The sequence below is a fragment of the Oncorhynchus clarkii genome, chromosome 25 (genome assembly GCF_045791955.1).
Source record: "Oncorhynchus clarkii lewisi isolate Uvic-CL-2024 chromosome 25, UVic_Ocla_1.0, whole genome shotgun sequence".
Taxonomy (NCBI): domain Eukaryota; kingdom Metazoa; phylum Chordata; class Actinopteri; order Salmoniformes; family Salmonidae; genus Oncorhynchus; species Oncorhynchus clarkii.
The window spans coordinates 7,197,386-7,212,420 of record NC_092171.1 but is presented as its reverse complement, the minus strand read 5'-3'; the positions used below and the strand labels follow the sequence as shown (position 1 = coordinate 7,212,420).

General features: G+C 42.3%; 1 protein-coding gene across 1 annotated transcript; it reads left to right on the top strand.

Annotated features, from left to right (window-relative positions):
* The first annotated feature begins 4,212 nt into the window (after positions 1-4,212).
* Positions 4,213-13,609, top strand: LOC139383669 (platelet-activating factor receptor-like). The gene is made up of 3 exons (XM_071128203.1): positions 4,213-4,566; positions 10,814-10,908; positions 11,335-13,609. Exon 3 carries the CDS (start codon positions 11,377-11,379, stop codon positions 12,493-12,495), a length of 1,119 nt encoding a protein of 372 aa, XP_070984304.1. The 5' UTR covers positions 4,213-4,566; positions 10,814-10,908; positions 11,335-11,376; the 3' UTR covers positions 12,496-13,609.
* The last annotated feature ends 1,426 nt before the right edge of the window (positions 13,610-15,035 follow it).

Below are 15,035 nucleotides of genomic sequence, written 5' to 3'. Positions count from 1 at the left end.
TAACTATCAGGTTAGCATAATCTAGCGCTAACTGGGTTAGACATTGTCTTGATGACAGGTAGAAACACATTCATAAACATAAAGGGGTAACCTGCCCCCAGGGGCCAGTTACCACCTAGTAAGGGGGGGAAGGGGCGAGTTGCCCCCAACACACTCATCCAAAATATTACCACTTTACTCAAAATGTATCTACATTTTTCTCTCAAAACAAGGGGATTGTTAATTTTAAGGCTTTCCTACTTGGATATTTACAAGACACTTGTAAATCCAACTTAATTGGAATATATCTACAACTTACCACAAAATTGTTTTGTTGAAATATCTCCAAAAGTTGTGAGCAGGTAGCAAGTCTTAATGTGAATTACAATGGGGGTCAGTTACCCTCAAGTACCCTACAGGTGTGTTCTTTTTTTAAAAACCATAATAATTTCAAAGTGGATTTGCTTAAGACTACTGATAAATACTCTGTGTGACCCTGATGTAGCCCACTGCAGTAAAAGGTAAGATTGAGGAAAATAATTTATACAATTTTTATATAAAGTGATCTATAATAGCGCTTTGGTCCACAATGCTTTACGCTAGAAACAAGCTGTAAAATACCCGGGAAAGACGCGACTCTGATGCATATGGGGATATCTATGAAGACAGACGCTGGGAGACAAGAAGCAAGTACAGGGAGTTAATGTTTAATAAATAAACAACATGAAACAAAACACGGACAGTGTCTGGACAGGGGGAACAAAATTACATTAATGCTGACACGGGGATGAAACTGAGGAATAGACAGATACAGGGGAGGCAATCAATAAGTGTTGGAGTCCAGGTGAGTCCAATGAAGCGCTGATGCGCGTAACGATGGTGACAGGTGTGCGTAATGATGAGCCTCCTGGCGCCCTAGAGCACCAGAGGGGGGAACGGGAGCAGGCGTGATAATATCATTGTTTCATTTCCTTGACATTCAGAGACTGAGCTACAACCTTCTATAGTAGAGGAAACAAAATATGGTCTTTGCTTAGGAAGTAATCTGATTCTATCATTTTCAATTGATTAAGCTATTCACTTTCTGTAAAATAGAATATGTTTAAATCCAGACAGCTTTTAAGGAAACCCTTGCGACGTTCTTTAAGTTGGGTAAAGCCATGGAAGAAGAGTAGCCAGCAGTTAAAGCTTACAATTTTCTGTGTCGGTAGGTCTATTCTTTCTGGGTTGGAAAGGTAGGCCTAGCTTTTGAAAGTAACATCTCAGATTTAACGTCTCAGATTTAATGACAGTGAGATCCAAAAGTATTGGGACAGTGACACATAGTACCAGTCAAAAGTTTGACACACCTACTCATTCAAGGGTTTTTCTTTATTTTTACTATTACATTGTATAATAATAGTGAAGAAATCAAAGCTATGAAATAACAAATATGGAATCATGAAATTTCCCCCCAAAATATTTTATATTTAAAATTCTTTAAAGTAGCCACCCTTTGCCTTGAATAAAGCTTTGCAAACTCTTGGCAACTTCATGAGATAGTCACCTGGAATGCTTTTCCAACAGTCATGAAGGAGTTCCTACATATGCCGAGCACTTGTTGGCTGCTCCACCTTCACTCTGCAGTCCAACTCATCCCAAACCATCTCAATTGGGTTGAGGTCGGATGATTGTGGAGGCCAGGTCATCTGATGCAGCACTCCATCACTCTCCTTCTTGGTCAAATAGCTCTTACACAGCCTGGAGGTGTGTTAGGTCATTGAAAATAATACTATAGTCCCACTAAGCACAAACCTGATGTGATGGCGTATTGCTGCAGAATGCTGTGGTAGCCATGCTGGTTAAGTGTGCCTTGCATTTTTTTTATAAATCACAGACAGTGTCATCAGCAAAGCACCCTCACACCATCCCACCTCGTCCTCCATGCTTCACGGAGGGAACCACACAAGCAGAGATCTACTCTGCGTCTCACAAAGACACGGCGGTTGGAAACAAAAATCTCAAATTTGGACTCATCAGACCAAAGGACAGATTTCCACTGGTCTAATTTCCATTGCTCATGTTTCTTGGCCCAAGCAAGTCTCTTCTTATTATTGGTGTCCTTTAGTAGTGGTTTCTTTGCAGTGATTCGACCATGAAGGCCTGATTCACACAGTCTCCTCCGAACAGTTGATGTTGAGATGAGTCTGTTACTTGAACTCTCTGAAGCGTTTATTTGAGCTGCAATCTGAGGTGCAGTTAATTGCTGATTTCTGAGGCTGGTAACTCTAATGAACTCATCCTCTGCAGTAGAGATAACTCTGGGTGACGGTCCTTATGAGAGCCAGTTTCATCATACCGCTTGATAGTTTTTGCGACTGAACTTGAAGAAACTTTAAAAGTTCTTGAAATGTTCCCTATTGACTGACCTTCATGTCTTAAAGTAATGATGTTGTTTCTCTTTGCTTATTTGAGCTGTTCATGCCATAATATGGACTTGGTCTTTTACCAAGTAGGGCTATCTTCTGTATACCAACCCTACCTTGTCACAACACAACTAATTGGCTCAAATGCATTAAGAAGGAAAGAAATTCCACAAATTAACTTTTTTTTCACCCCCTTTTTTCGTGGTATCCAATTGTTGTCTCATCGCTACAACTCCTGTATGGGCTCGGGAGAGACAAAGGTTGAAAGTCATGCGTCCTCCGATACACAACCCAACTAAGCTGCACTGCTTCTTAACGCAGCGCGCATCCAACCCGGAAGCCAGCCGCACCAATGTGTCGGAGGAAACACTGTGCACCTGGCAACCTTGGTTGGTGTGCACTGCGCCCGGCCCGCCACAGGAGTCGCTGGTGCGCGATGGGACACCCAGGAGGCCCCACAAATGAACTTTTAACAAGGCACACCTGTTAATTGAAATGCATTCCAGGTACCTTACCTTATGAAGCTGGTTGAGAAAATGCCAAGAGTGTGCAAAGCTGTCATCAAGGCAAAGGGTGGCTACTTTGAAGAATCTCAAATATATTTGGATTTGTTTACTACATGATTCCAGGTGTTATTTCATAGTTTTGATATCTTCACTATTATTCTACAATGTAGAAAAGAGTCAAAATAAAGAAAAACCCTTGAAAGAGTAGGTGTATCAACTTTTGACTGGTACTGTATATATATATATATGTTGTCTCTCTACTCCAGCGCTTTGGATGTGAATTGATACAATGGCTACGAAGTTAAAGCTTTAATTTTAGGGTATTTTCATCCATATTGGGTGAATTGTTTAGAAATTACAGCACTTTTTGTACATAGTCATTTTAGGGGACCAAAAGTAATGGGACAAATTCACTTATGTGTATTAAAGTAGTAAAATGTAACTATTTGGTCCCATATTCCTAGCGTGCAGGTACAAACATGTTGGATGCATTTGCTGTTTGTTTTGGTTGTGTTTGAGATTATTTTGTGCCAATAGGAAATAATGCTAAATAATGTATTGTGTCATTTAGGAGTTACTTTTATTGTAAATAAGAATAGAATATGTTTTTAAAGACTTCTACAGTAATGTGGATGCTAATTATGGATAATCCTGAATTAGTAGTGAATAATGATGAGTGAGAAAGTTACAGACAAATATCAGGCCCCCAATACATGCTAACCTCTCACCATTACAATAAAAGGGGAGGTTCACATTTTTGGAGGGGTATGACTTTCTCACTCATCATTATTCACGATTAATTCAGGATTACCTGTAGCATCCAAATTATTCATTCTGCTAATATGTAAAATGACTTAGAATTGCATGACATTTTTACAAAAGGCTATTGTTTCTCAGACCTGTAAATACAATGACAGATTCATGCAATGCTTTTACTATAAATAAAAGGAGATCTTTCCACCCCTACTCTTGTCCACGGTGGTCTGCGAACCCACAACCAGACCTTCTGGCCGGCAGCCCTGTGCGCTATCAACATTTCTGTCTTGCCATACAATGCTTTCACAATTTCTAAAACTGCATATCTAAGGCCCTGGTCTGTCCAATAAGTTGGGGGTAAATGGTAGACATGCTCTCTGCTATCCACGTTATATTTTAATTATTATTTTGGGTATAGGGGTCACTTTTTTTAAACGTTAGGGAGGGTTTAGGTAAAATATGTTTTGCTGAAAGGGGAGGACCATCCATTTTCATTTCAGAGAGGTCCAATTTTCAGAGAGGTGTCTTCTTATAAATAACGTTCACAACCCTTCTATGCTCGTTGGCAGGGGTAGGACATGCAGTGCGTCAAACCTCTCAAATAAAACAAAAAAACTTGCTACACAGACGCCCGGACTACGGAGACGCGGGTTGATTGAATAACAATTGTGTGTACATATATTTCGCAGCGCTCGCGCACGCAACCTGGGCGGTCTAGTCACGGAGTCAAGCGCTTCCTGGTGGATTCATTCGAGGAGTTTCTCTAGTTTCAAGAAACTTTATTATAATATGTACATGTTCTAGGCTATAGATACAGTATGTTTACTATTGTAGCCTAAAAAACGCTAGTTTCAAGATAATAGTGTGGAACACACACCCTTGGAAAGACTACCACATTGAGAGAGGAGCCACGCACTCAGGTAAGCGCATCTTTCTTACTATTTTCAAATAAAATGTAGTTGTATTGTTACATATGGGAACATCACTTCTTTTTTTCCCTTTTTTACAAAGTTGCCAAGTAAATGCTATTATACAAAGATAGGATAGGGGCTAATATTGTACTATTCTGCTTGGGATTTCAAATGTTTTGCACTAATCTTTATTACCTGGGAAAATGTTTGATCATGTATAATTATTTATTGTATAAGGGTTCAAACAAATGTGCACGCACTGCGAACATCTTTCATTGCATTTATAATACATGTCTAGAGCCATGCAGAGAAACCTAAATTATTTCATACAGTATTAGAAAACATTGTACAAGCAGTTCTTAAAAGGGCAATCTGGGGTATATAATTATATATAGCCATTTCTTCTTGAAGAATGTATAAATACCTCATGAGCTTAGTTTAACTTTCTTAGTTAATCTGGCTATAATCTTGTTTTATTCCATTGTTTGTCCTTGCATCCATAGCTCCTTCAATGAATTTGAGTGGTTAAAATTTTTCCAGCAATACTGCTCAGCTGTTTACCAAAAAAGTAATTGTTTGAATCCCAGATTGCCCCTTTCAGCAAGACAGGCCTTTCTCTGTGCTGGTTGCTGATAATAAGCAGATTCTACTGCACACTCAAAACCGATTAGTGAAGGTGTTGTATGCAAAATGCAAAACTGGAAAAGCAGGAAAATAGGGTCCTGTAGGCTCAGCCCTAATTTGTGTGCTCTCTGACACCCGGAGTTGCATGGTAAATGGCCTATAGATTTTGGCGGCTTTTGACATTACTTGTATCTGTACAGGGTGGACTCTGAATTACTCTATGCAAAGTTGTATTGTCTTCTCAGGAATTGTTATTACTTTGGTCTCATCCCTCACACAATCCTTTAAATGCTGTGGAGATTGGGCCTGGGAATGTTTAGGTTACTGTAAGCTTGGTATTGTTTGATTGGTCAATGGTGGTTGGTTTTGGGTTGAAAGGTTACACCTTCAGATGTTGTAAATTGATTTAAATGTTGTTCTCTCTCTTGTATCCTGGAACTAGTCCATGGAGGAAGGTTGTTTGATCAATTCTTATTTCCTAGGCTTCTGGCCTAATAAGCATCTCTTCTGTTCATGCTTTGTCTTCTAATTCTTTGGAACGTAAGCTTCATGCCTTGTATGTGAATCCATTCATTGTTCAATATTAATTAAATATCTGCCTTTGATATAGACAATTCTCAGACCAATTCTTGCTAGTCAACATCAACTCATTGCATCATGCTTGCTTGTATATTTTAATTACATTTATGAAGTCAGATAAACATTATAATAGGCTAATTGCTTAGTCCTATTATAAGTCGCATGTGATGTATATACTATAAAATACTGTATATGCACATATATAAAGTATTAATGCCCACTACAGTCTCACTATTGTTTGTGTAGAAATGCTCTTATGAAGGTTGACTGACCGAAAGCATAGCTACTATTAAAATACATTTTTATCTGACCGGAAGTGACTGGAAGTGTACAGGCTGAAGTGGCAGCAAGTCTTAACCCTTAAATGGTTGAACATTTTGCCATGTCTTTTTGGTCTGTTTTTCTCTATAGTCACTGCTAGTTTTGAAGCCTTTGTTAAGGCCTCTAGAAGTGCAAGTAATTTAAAACACCAAATATCCATTGATATGCTGTAATGTGTAAACACATTACCTAGCAGCCAGCCTGATTGCACTAATCCCTTGTAATTACAGTAAAATGCTAGGAAATACAATCTCCTCCCCTTATTGAATTTCATTCATCCATTAATTTTTTCCTATATAAACAGTCAATTTAACGGTATTGTATTGTGTGTTATTAAACAGTACTTGCTACTGTAATATTTATATTACAGTTGGCGTACTATAGAATGAAATGCAGAATTTTGCTTACCACGAGCTGCCTGTAAGCTACTGTCAATTTAACAGTAACCCCTATACAGTGCATGATATTCAGCCCATTGAGAGTCATCCCTACCGAAATACATCTTATCTAACACAACTCAGGATAAGACCCAGATGCAGATATACGAGGCAGACAGTTTGAAAAACGGCAGGTCAAGCCAGGCAGAGGTGGAAACATGAGACAAAGGGCTGTGAGACAGAGGTTTGATCCTAGATACATGAACAGTGGGATGTATACGGAGGGTGCGGGGCCGATAAAGGGCAGATTAAACTGCTAGGGGAACGTTTACGGAACTCCACCCGGAGGGGCAAATCCCAAGTGGACAGCCATACCCTCTGCCCGAGACGATAGCGGGGAGCAGGGTGGCGGTCTTCCTGGTACGGCGACAACGACGGATGAACATCTGGGCCGATGGTATGCTGACTTCTTGCTCAGGGAAGAGCGGGGGCTGATATCGCATGGACCACTCGAAAGGCGAGAGACTAGTGGCCAAGCAGGGAAGGGTGTTGCGGGCGTATTCCACCCACATGAGTTGTTGGCTTCAGGTGGTGGGGTTGGTTGAGAAGAGGCACCTAAGCATAGTCTCCAGGTCTTGATTGGCACTCTCCGACTAGCCGTTGGACCGGGTATGAAACCTGGAGGACAAGCTGGCTTGATGACCCAATAAGGGTGCAGAACGCCTTCCAGAATCGGGACGAGAATTGACAACCACGATCAGGGACAATGTCGACAGGGAGTCCATGGATTTGGAAGACGTGCTGCACCATGAGCTGAGTCGTCTCTTTCGCTGAATGTATCTTGGGGAGAGGGATGAAATGGGCAGCTTTAGAGAACCTATCCACCACTGTCAGGATAGTGGTGTTGCCATCAGACGGAGGAAGCACAGTGACAAAATCCAGGGATATATGAGACCAGGGGCGATGAAGAACAGGGAGTGGCTGAAGGAGGCCTACCGCAGAGCCTTATTCTGAGCCCACACGTGCATGTGGCGACGAAGGCTGAGACATCAGGAACCATAGGGGGGCCACCAAAAGCATTGTCAGAGGAAGGCCAGGGTTCAACGGGAGCTAGGATGGCAGGTGAGCTTGGAGGAATGAGCACATTCCAGGACCTGAGATAAGGCCGAATCAGGGACAAAAATCCGGTTAGCCCCCCCCCCCAGGGTCCGGCTGGGAACGTTGTGCCTTGCGGACCAGGCTCTCGATACCTCAGACAATTGTAGCTGCAAGACATGAGGTAAGGAGGATGGTCTCATAGTCAGAAGGTGTTGCAGCGGAACTATACATGCGAGAGAGAGCATCCGGCTTCACATTGAACATGCCACAGAGCACATAGTTGACCAGGGTATGGAACACTACGGGAGTGTTGGTGAGTCCAAACGTCATGACCAGGTACTCAGTATCCACTAGCTGTGTTGAAGGACGTGTTCTACTCGTCTCCTTCGCGTATCCAACCTAGGTGGTAGGCATTCCCGAAGGTCCAACTTGGAAAAGATGGCTGCTCCCTGGAGAGGTTTGAAAGCCGAGGAGAGGAGTGGTAGAGGGTAACAATTCTTAACCGTGATGTCATTGAGGCCCCTGTAGTTGATACATGGACACAGGTTCTTGTCCTTTTTCTCCACAAAGAAGAACCCTGCGACGGCAGGGGAGGCAGAAGGATGAATGCTCCCAGCAGCCAGAGAGTCCTCAATGTAGTCCTCCATGGTCTCAGGGCCAGTTTGTGCTATAGACACACAGGGCGAGACCCAGAATGCAGACACAGGAGGCAGATGGTTTGAGTCTCTGATATTTATTCAAATGCAAGGGGCAGGCAATAGGCAGGTCGAGGACAGGCAGAAGTTCATTAACCAGGTCAGAGACTCTGTTGGACAACTAACTCTTTATCCACAATATAGCAGGGGGTGTAAAGCCATAACACATAATTTTTTCCAGCAGCAGACTATGATCGATAATGTCAAAAGCCCCACTGAAGTCTAACAAAACAGCATCCACGATATGTTTATCATCAATTTCTCTCAGCCAATCAGTCATTTGTGTAAGTGCTGTAAAAATAGCAATGTATCTGGTCAAACACATTTTTTTCAAAAAGTTTACTAAGGGTTGGTAACAGGTTGATTGGTTGACTATTTGAGACAGTAAAGGGGGCTTTACTATTCTTAGGTAGCGGAATGACTTGCTCCAAAGCTTTTTACTATCATTCTTTATATCATTTATCTTAGTGTTATAGTATAGTTTCAACACCACCACTGGCATTTGTCTTTTCTGTAAATGTTATAACCTTGTATTGCTACCACTGAATCATCAAATGTATTATCTAAGTGAGTTTCAGAGATAGTCAAAATATGAATGTCATCTGTTACTAGCAAGTTATTTACTTCATTAACCTTGTTTCTTAGGCTACATATGATAACGTTGGCTATCTTTGAACACTTTTCTGGGATTGTTTTCATTGTTTTATTGGGAAGCTTAGCAGAATTAGACATGCTCATGCTGTTTATGTTAGTGCAGGGTGAGCTGCACACATGGGACTTCCAACTATGGCACACATGCTAACACTATAACTCTGGTTCATAGGCACATGATCACTGCATACAATAGCTGTGGGATCAGCAGAGGCATTCAGCGCAGTTAGAGGGGCATAAATTAGGTTACTTACAATGTGTCTTCCAACGCCCTGGGATAATTGCTGAAACATTATGACAACTCAGCGACACAATGGTAGGAATTTACTGAGCTGGGCTTGAGTCATTGACAAGTAATTGTCTCAATGCAGCCTTATAATGCTGTGCAAGGATCCAGGAACCCAAATTATTTGGATGGATCCCATCCTCCTTATCAAACGAGCTTTGTTTCCAGAAGGTATCAAAATTGTCAATAAATGTTACACCCACAGAGCTGAAATAGTCTCGTAGCCAGTTATGGAGGGCTAAAAGTTTGCTGAAACGTTCAATGCCACGCTCAACCCCATCAGTTCTTTAAAATCCATCTTCAGCTGTTCTGAGCTGCCCTTCATAATGTCATTGAATCCCATATGAACTATGATAGACTCAATTTCCTGATGCTGATTTTAAAATGTTTGGGAGCAGCTTACTGATATCCTGTGCTTGTGCTCCTGGATAGCACAAAGTTTTTGCCCCACGGACTGAGACATTACACACCATTGAACCGCCCAATACAACGGCCGGGGAAGGGAATGGAGAAATCTGACTATTCCTACCTCTCACACAATTCTTTGAACCTTTCACGGATCCACGAGAAGCAGGATAGTGTATGCCCGCTGCTTCCCCCGATAGGTCCAGACCTCCCACAGAAGGCAGTGCCCGTCAGATCCAGAGAGAGGGAAAGGAGCCGAACTCGACAGCGAAGCCACTGCTGGAGTCAGCGTATTTGGAGTCAGCACCGCCATCGCAGACACAGGCAGTCCCAGGGACGAAGGCGCAGTTAGATCAGGCACCAGTGCAGCAACGCTATTCCTTATGTCAATCTGCTCCGAACCTCTCACAATCACTGCCGTCCGCTTAGCAGCATGCTGCTTCCTTTGGTTTCCACGACTTGTGACATGGGGACCAGAAGCTGATTGGAACAATCTTCTTTGCTGTTCTCTGTCTACTTCATTACAAGATGGAGTAGGAGAAGCAGATGGAGACAACGTCCTTGGCAGGCAAGTTCTAGGTAGCACAGGTCATTCGGATAGGGACAAATGACAGGGCTGGAAAACATCCATCAGGCCCGAGCGGCGTCCAGCCATAGGAGTTGAGAACGAGAAAGTTCCAATTTGCATTTTCCCCGTAAATTAGCACAGAATTGAGATTTTCTGGCCAATCGTAGGCACCTCATTCCTGTAATCCTCTGCAAGCAAACAATTGCTTCATTTGAACTCTGGATTGTCAATACAGTGGAGTCGACCATGTGTGAATGTTGCAGTTGTATGTTTACAAGGCCTATGCCAAACATTAGGAATGTCTTAGGAATGTCTTTAATATTGACCCCCCCCCCCCCTCCACACACACACACACACTGATTGAAGTGGATTTAACAAGTGACATCATTAAGGGATCATAGCATTCACCTGGTCAATCTATTTCATGGAAAGAGCAAGTATTCTTAATGTTTTGTACACTGTATATATTTAGTGTATAATATATATTTACTTATCAGATCGGACTTGCCGTAACATAAGTTCCCTAGATTTATTTTCCTACAGGGCTGTTATCTCTTTAATTTCAAGTTTAAGAAAGAAGAAAGACAAGTCTTAACGTGAAATATTAACACATTTACACTCAATGTCTTTGTACTTCCTTTCCTTGGAAAAGGGTTTGGGATTTACTGGAACCAGGACATATCCATCCTTAAGGATTTAAGTGACGTAGTTCCTCCGGATTGTGGGAATCCCATTGAACTGACCAGGGTAAGTACAGTTCAACCTTTCCTCTTGCGCTCACTTCCCATTCCTAAGTGAATGTCACTAGGGTGGTCAAACAGTTATGCCACATTAGGCAAAGCACCAGTCCAGATATCATGTCATTACATACAATATCATAACAATTTTTATATACACTTTATTATTTTTCTAATACGTGAGTTGTTAAGCCACTAAGTAGGGCTTATGAAGCCTTTATAGCCACAATTTTTGTAAATATAAAGTAGGACCCCTCTTGTTATTGCCTGTTATACTGATGACAGAGCAGGAAGACATTAGTCTAGATTTGACTGGAAATATGCTCATCATTCACTCATCATCACAAACAGAGAGCACAGTGTCGAAAGTCCACTAAAGTGAATATTGCAGTGAGTCTTGAAATATGACTTCTAATTGGAAGTATTTTTCTCACAGAGGGAGTTGCTTGCTTTAGCAAAACCAACAGTGGAGTCGACCATGGGGGATAAAGAGGACTTAGTAGTGACCACGGCTGTGAACTTTGTCGGGAACGGAAACTTCCTGGACTCTGCGTTCCGCTACACCCTCTTCCCAGTGTTCTACGGTGTTGTGTTCATCCTTGGGCTGATATCCAATAGTTACGTGCTGTTCGTGCTGTGGCGCCTGCGCGATGCCAAGGCCTTGAACGAGATCTGCATCTACATGGCCAACCTGACTGTGGCCGACCTCCTCTTTGTGTCCGCCCTCCCCTTCTGGATTGGCTACTACCATCATGGTGGCGTCTGGCTCTACGGCAAATTCCTGTGCCGTGTCACCGGCGTGTTCTTCTTCATCAACACCTACTGCTCCATCCTCTTCCTTGCTGCCATCAGTATCAACCGCTACTGGGCCATCACGCGTCCGCTGGATGCCGCCTCGTCCGACCATTGGTGCCGTGGGGTGGCCGTCACAGCGGTCATCTGGGGGGTCACTCTGTCCATGTCTGTGCCATACCTCGTGAAGACAGGCATTCAGAAGGACAAGAGCAACGTGTCGCGATGCTTCGAGGGCTACCACCATGAGACGGATGGCGAGAAGCGGCTGGTGGCCGCAACCCACCTTATCATTGTGGGGTGCTTCGTCTTGGTCTTCTTCCTCGTCGTAGTGTGTAATCTGCTCATCGCCCGGGCGTTACTAGCCCAGTCCCTTACCCAGGCTCGGGGCTCCAGTTCCTCCAAACCCCGGGGGGTGAAGGGCCGGGCCCTGCAGATGCTGTGCGCTGTGGTGGGGGTGTTCGTGGTGTGCTTCCTCCCCCACCACATGGTCCAGGGCCCCTGGACCCTGGCTGTGCTGGAGATCAAGGAGGGCTGGGGCAGCACGGAATGGAGCCAGAAGACCAAGCAATGGTTGAACGACACCCACCAGGTCACCCTGATGCTGATGGGGCTCAACTGCCTCTTCGATCCCGTGGTGTACTGCTTCGCCACCAGGAGGTTCCACATGTATATCAAGGACCATCTGAAAAAGGTGGGGAGGGGCAGAGCCTGCTCGGAAACAGCCATCACACACATCTCTATAGTGGAATGCAAGAATGTGAGCCAGCGGCTCCATAGCGAACAGCAGCAGCTCAATAATTAAAGTCCTTCACTGTAACGGAAAACTGTAATTTATATGGTAAATTTGGGTATTATCAATAGTAAAGTACTCCAAACATTTTACTTCAGCATAGTGTAAATTGTTGTGGGCGGGGAAACAATTGCTTTATTTTGAATGGTACTGTAATTCCACCCCACAGAATACAGTACTGTACCTTGTCTTTGGGGGGCCAAAAACATTTTGACCACATGTTATTGTTGTTTCTGGCTTATTAACATATTTTGAGCCGTGCCTTGTAAGAGGCTATATTTGTTGCACCCATGAGTGAAAATGCTGTACCAATTTAACTCCTATGTTAAAGGAGACAGATTGTACAGGGGACAGATTTTAGTGGCAGCAAGTCTTAAACTTTAAATGGTTGGGCATTTTGCCATGTCCTTTTGGTCTGTACCCCTGTAGTCGCTGCCAGTTTGGAAGATTTTGTTAAGGCCTCTACAGTTGCACGTAATATAAAACACCAATTATGCATTAATATGCTGTGGGATGTTTACAACCAGATGCATCTGGTTTTCAAGGGAAAAGGAAAGAGAGCCTGTGACGCCTACACGACTTCCGCTTTTGAACATTAACAAGGCGACACTCCATCTTAACTCCTCCTCCACATTTATTGGATTGGTTGAACAGTGCAGAAGAGAACCTCCCCATCCATTTTTTTCTTCTCGTCAGCTACGTTAGGTTACCTAGCAGCCAACCTGCTTGCACCAATCCCTTGTAATTACAGTAAAATACTGTGAAATACAAACCCGTCCCCTCAAAGCATTTCATTCATCCATTCATCCATGTGCCGACCGTACAGTGAAGTGCTTACTTACAAGCCATTAACTAACAATGCAGTTAAGAAAAATAAGTGTTTAGAAAGTATTTACTAAAATAAACTGATGTAAAAAATAAAAAGAAGAAAATAGAAAAATATTTAAAGAACAAAAATAAAATAACAGTATCGCGGCTACATACAGGGGTACCGATACAGAATCGATGTGCGGGGGCACCGGTTAGTTGAGGTAATATGTACATGAAGATAGAGGTAAAGTGACTATGCATAAATAATAAACAGAGAGTAGCAGCGGCTTAAAAATGGGGGGGGGGGGGGGGGGGGGGGGCAAATGCAAATAGTCCGGGTAGCCATTAGCCAGATTAGCTGTTAAATTTCACCACCTCTTTCTTCCTGTTGTTTTTCTCTTTGAGCGTAAACAGAGTATAAAAGCAGAAGTTTCATAGGGAACTGGAGCTTCTATAAATGATAAATTCACCCTGTATACAATTCCCTCTGGAAGGAGATTAAGGGCTCTATTCAGAAATCCTCATTATTTCGTTGAATGATTTAACATTTGAGCGTCATTATTTCCATATAGCCTATACTTTCTCGTTCTGAACTTCTAACGTGAGTAGGACGGGTCTGGCTTTGTGACAATGATCAAGACCAGCTGCTCACCGATATGACAGCCCCAATGCAGTTACACCTCAGACACCGCCAAAACATCAGCTATGCGGGTGTCGGCTTTTGCCGGTTAATGCTGATCTGATTGAATCTAGGCCTAAGGGTCCCACTGTTCAGCAAGAGTAGGAGCAGGGCAAGTTTCATTCAGCCATCAGGCTGCTGAACAGTGGGACGGATGGACAGTAGGCCCCAGAGACTTTGAATATGTGAAAATCTAAATGTGTGACTTGTGTACTAGCTTTCCAGTTTTTCCTACGGCATGTAATATATTGTGTTGTGTTTGTGTATTTGTATGCTGACATCACAAAATGAATTTACATGTAAATGGACAAAGTATATCGTATCATATCGTATTTGTTTTGCAATTTTGTACGACAAATTTTGCAAAACAAATACTGGGAGCCAAGAAATACTTTTAAAAATGTGATGCATTGCTATTATTGTTATTGCTATTATTATTATAAAGAATGATGAAGTAACAAGCTTTAAGGTCATTTTATGAGGCTGGTAACCATCCTAGATGTCAATTCAACATCTCTTCCATGTTGGGTCAGCGTAATTTCAATGAAATGACGTGGAAACAATGTTGATTCAACCTGTGTATGCCCAGTGGGATGTGATGAACTTGATGACTTCTCAGCTGTCAGCTGCTGAAGTATAAACAGAGACGGTTTATGAAGTAAGTTGACCACTGGTATAAATGTTGCACTTACTGTAACTCTTTGTATGTGATGCAATTGGAACATATTGTGTAACGCTGTACTGCATTCTCAAATAAAACATATCTAACAGATATATTGTTATTGAAATACCCGTTTTTTTGTTTGTTTCGCAAATTAAAAGCTACCATTAAAAGATTATGGGAAACAAAACATAAATGTACAATTTCCATTTTCCCATTCATAAACATGGCTCACTTATCAAAATAATACTGACAACACAGAATGCTACAGGAAACTTGAACATTTTATTTACATTTTCCAGGTGTAGCACAGAAAACAAATAAGGGGTTGGCCAATTTGACTTTTCTTGAATAGATTTAACAAAGACCTATATCCAAAACATTCAAATTCACTTCCCTATG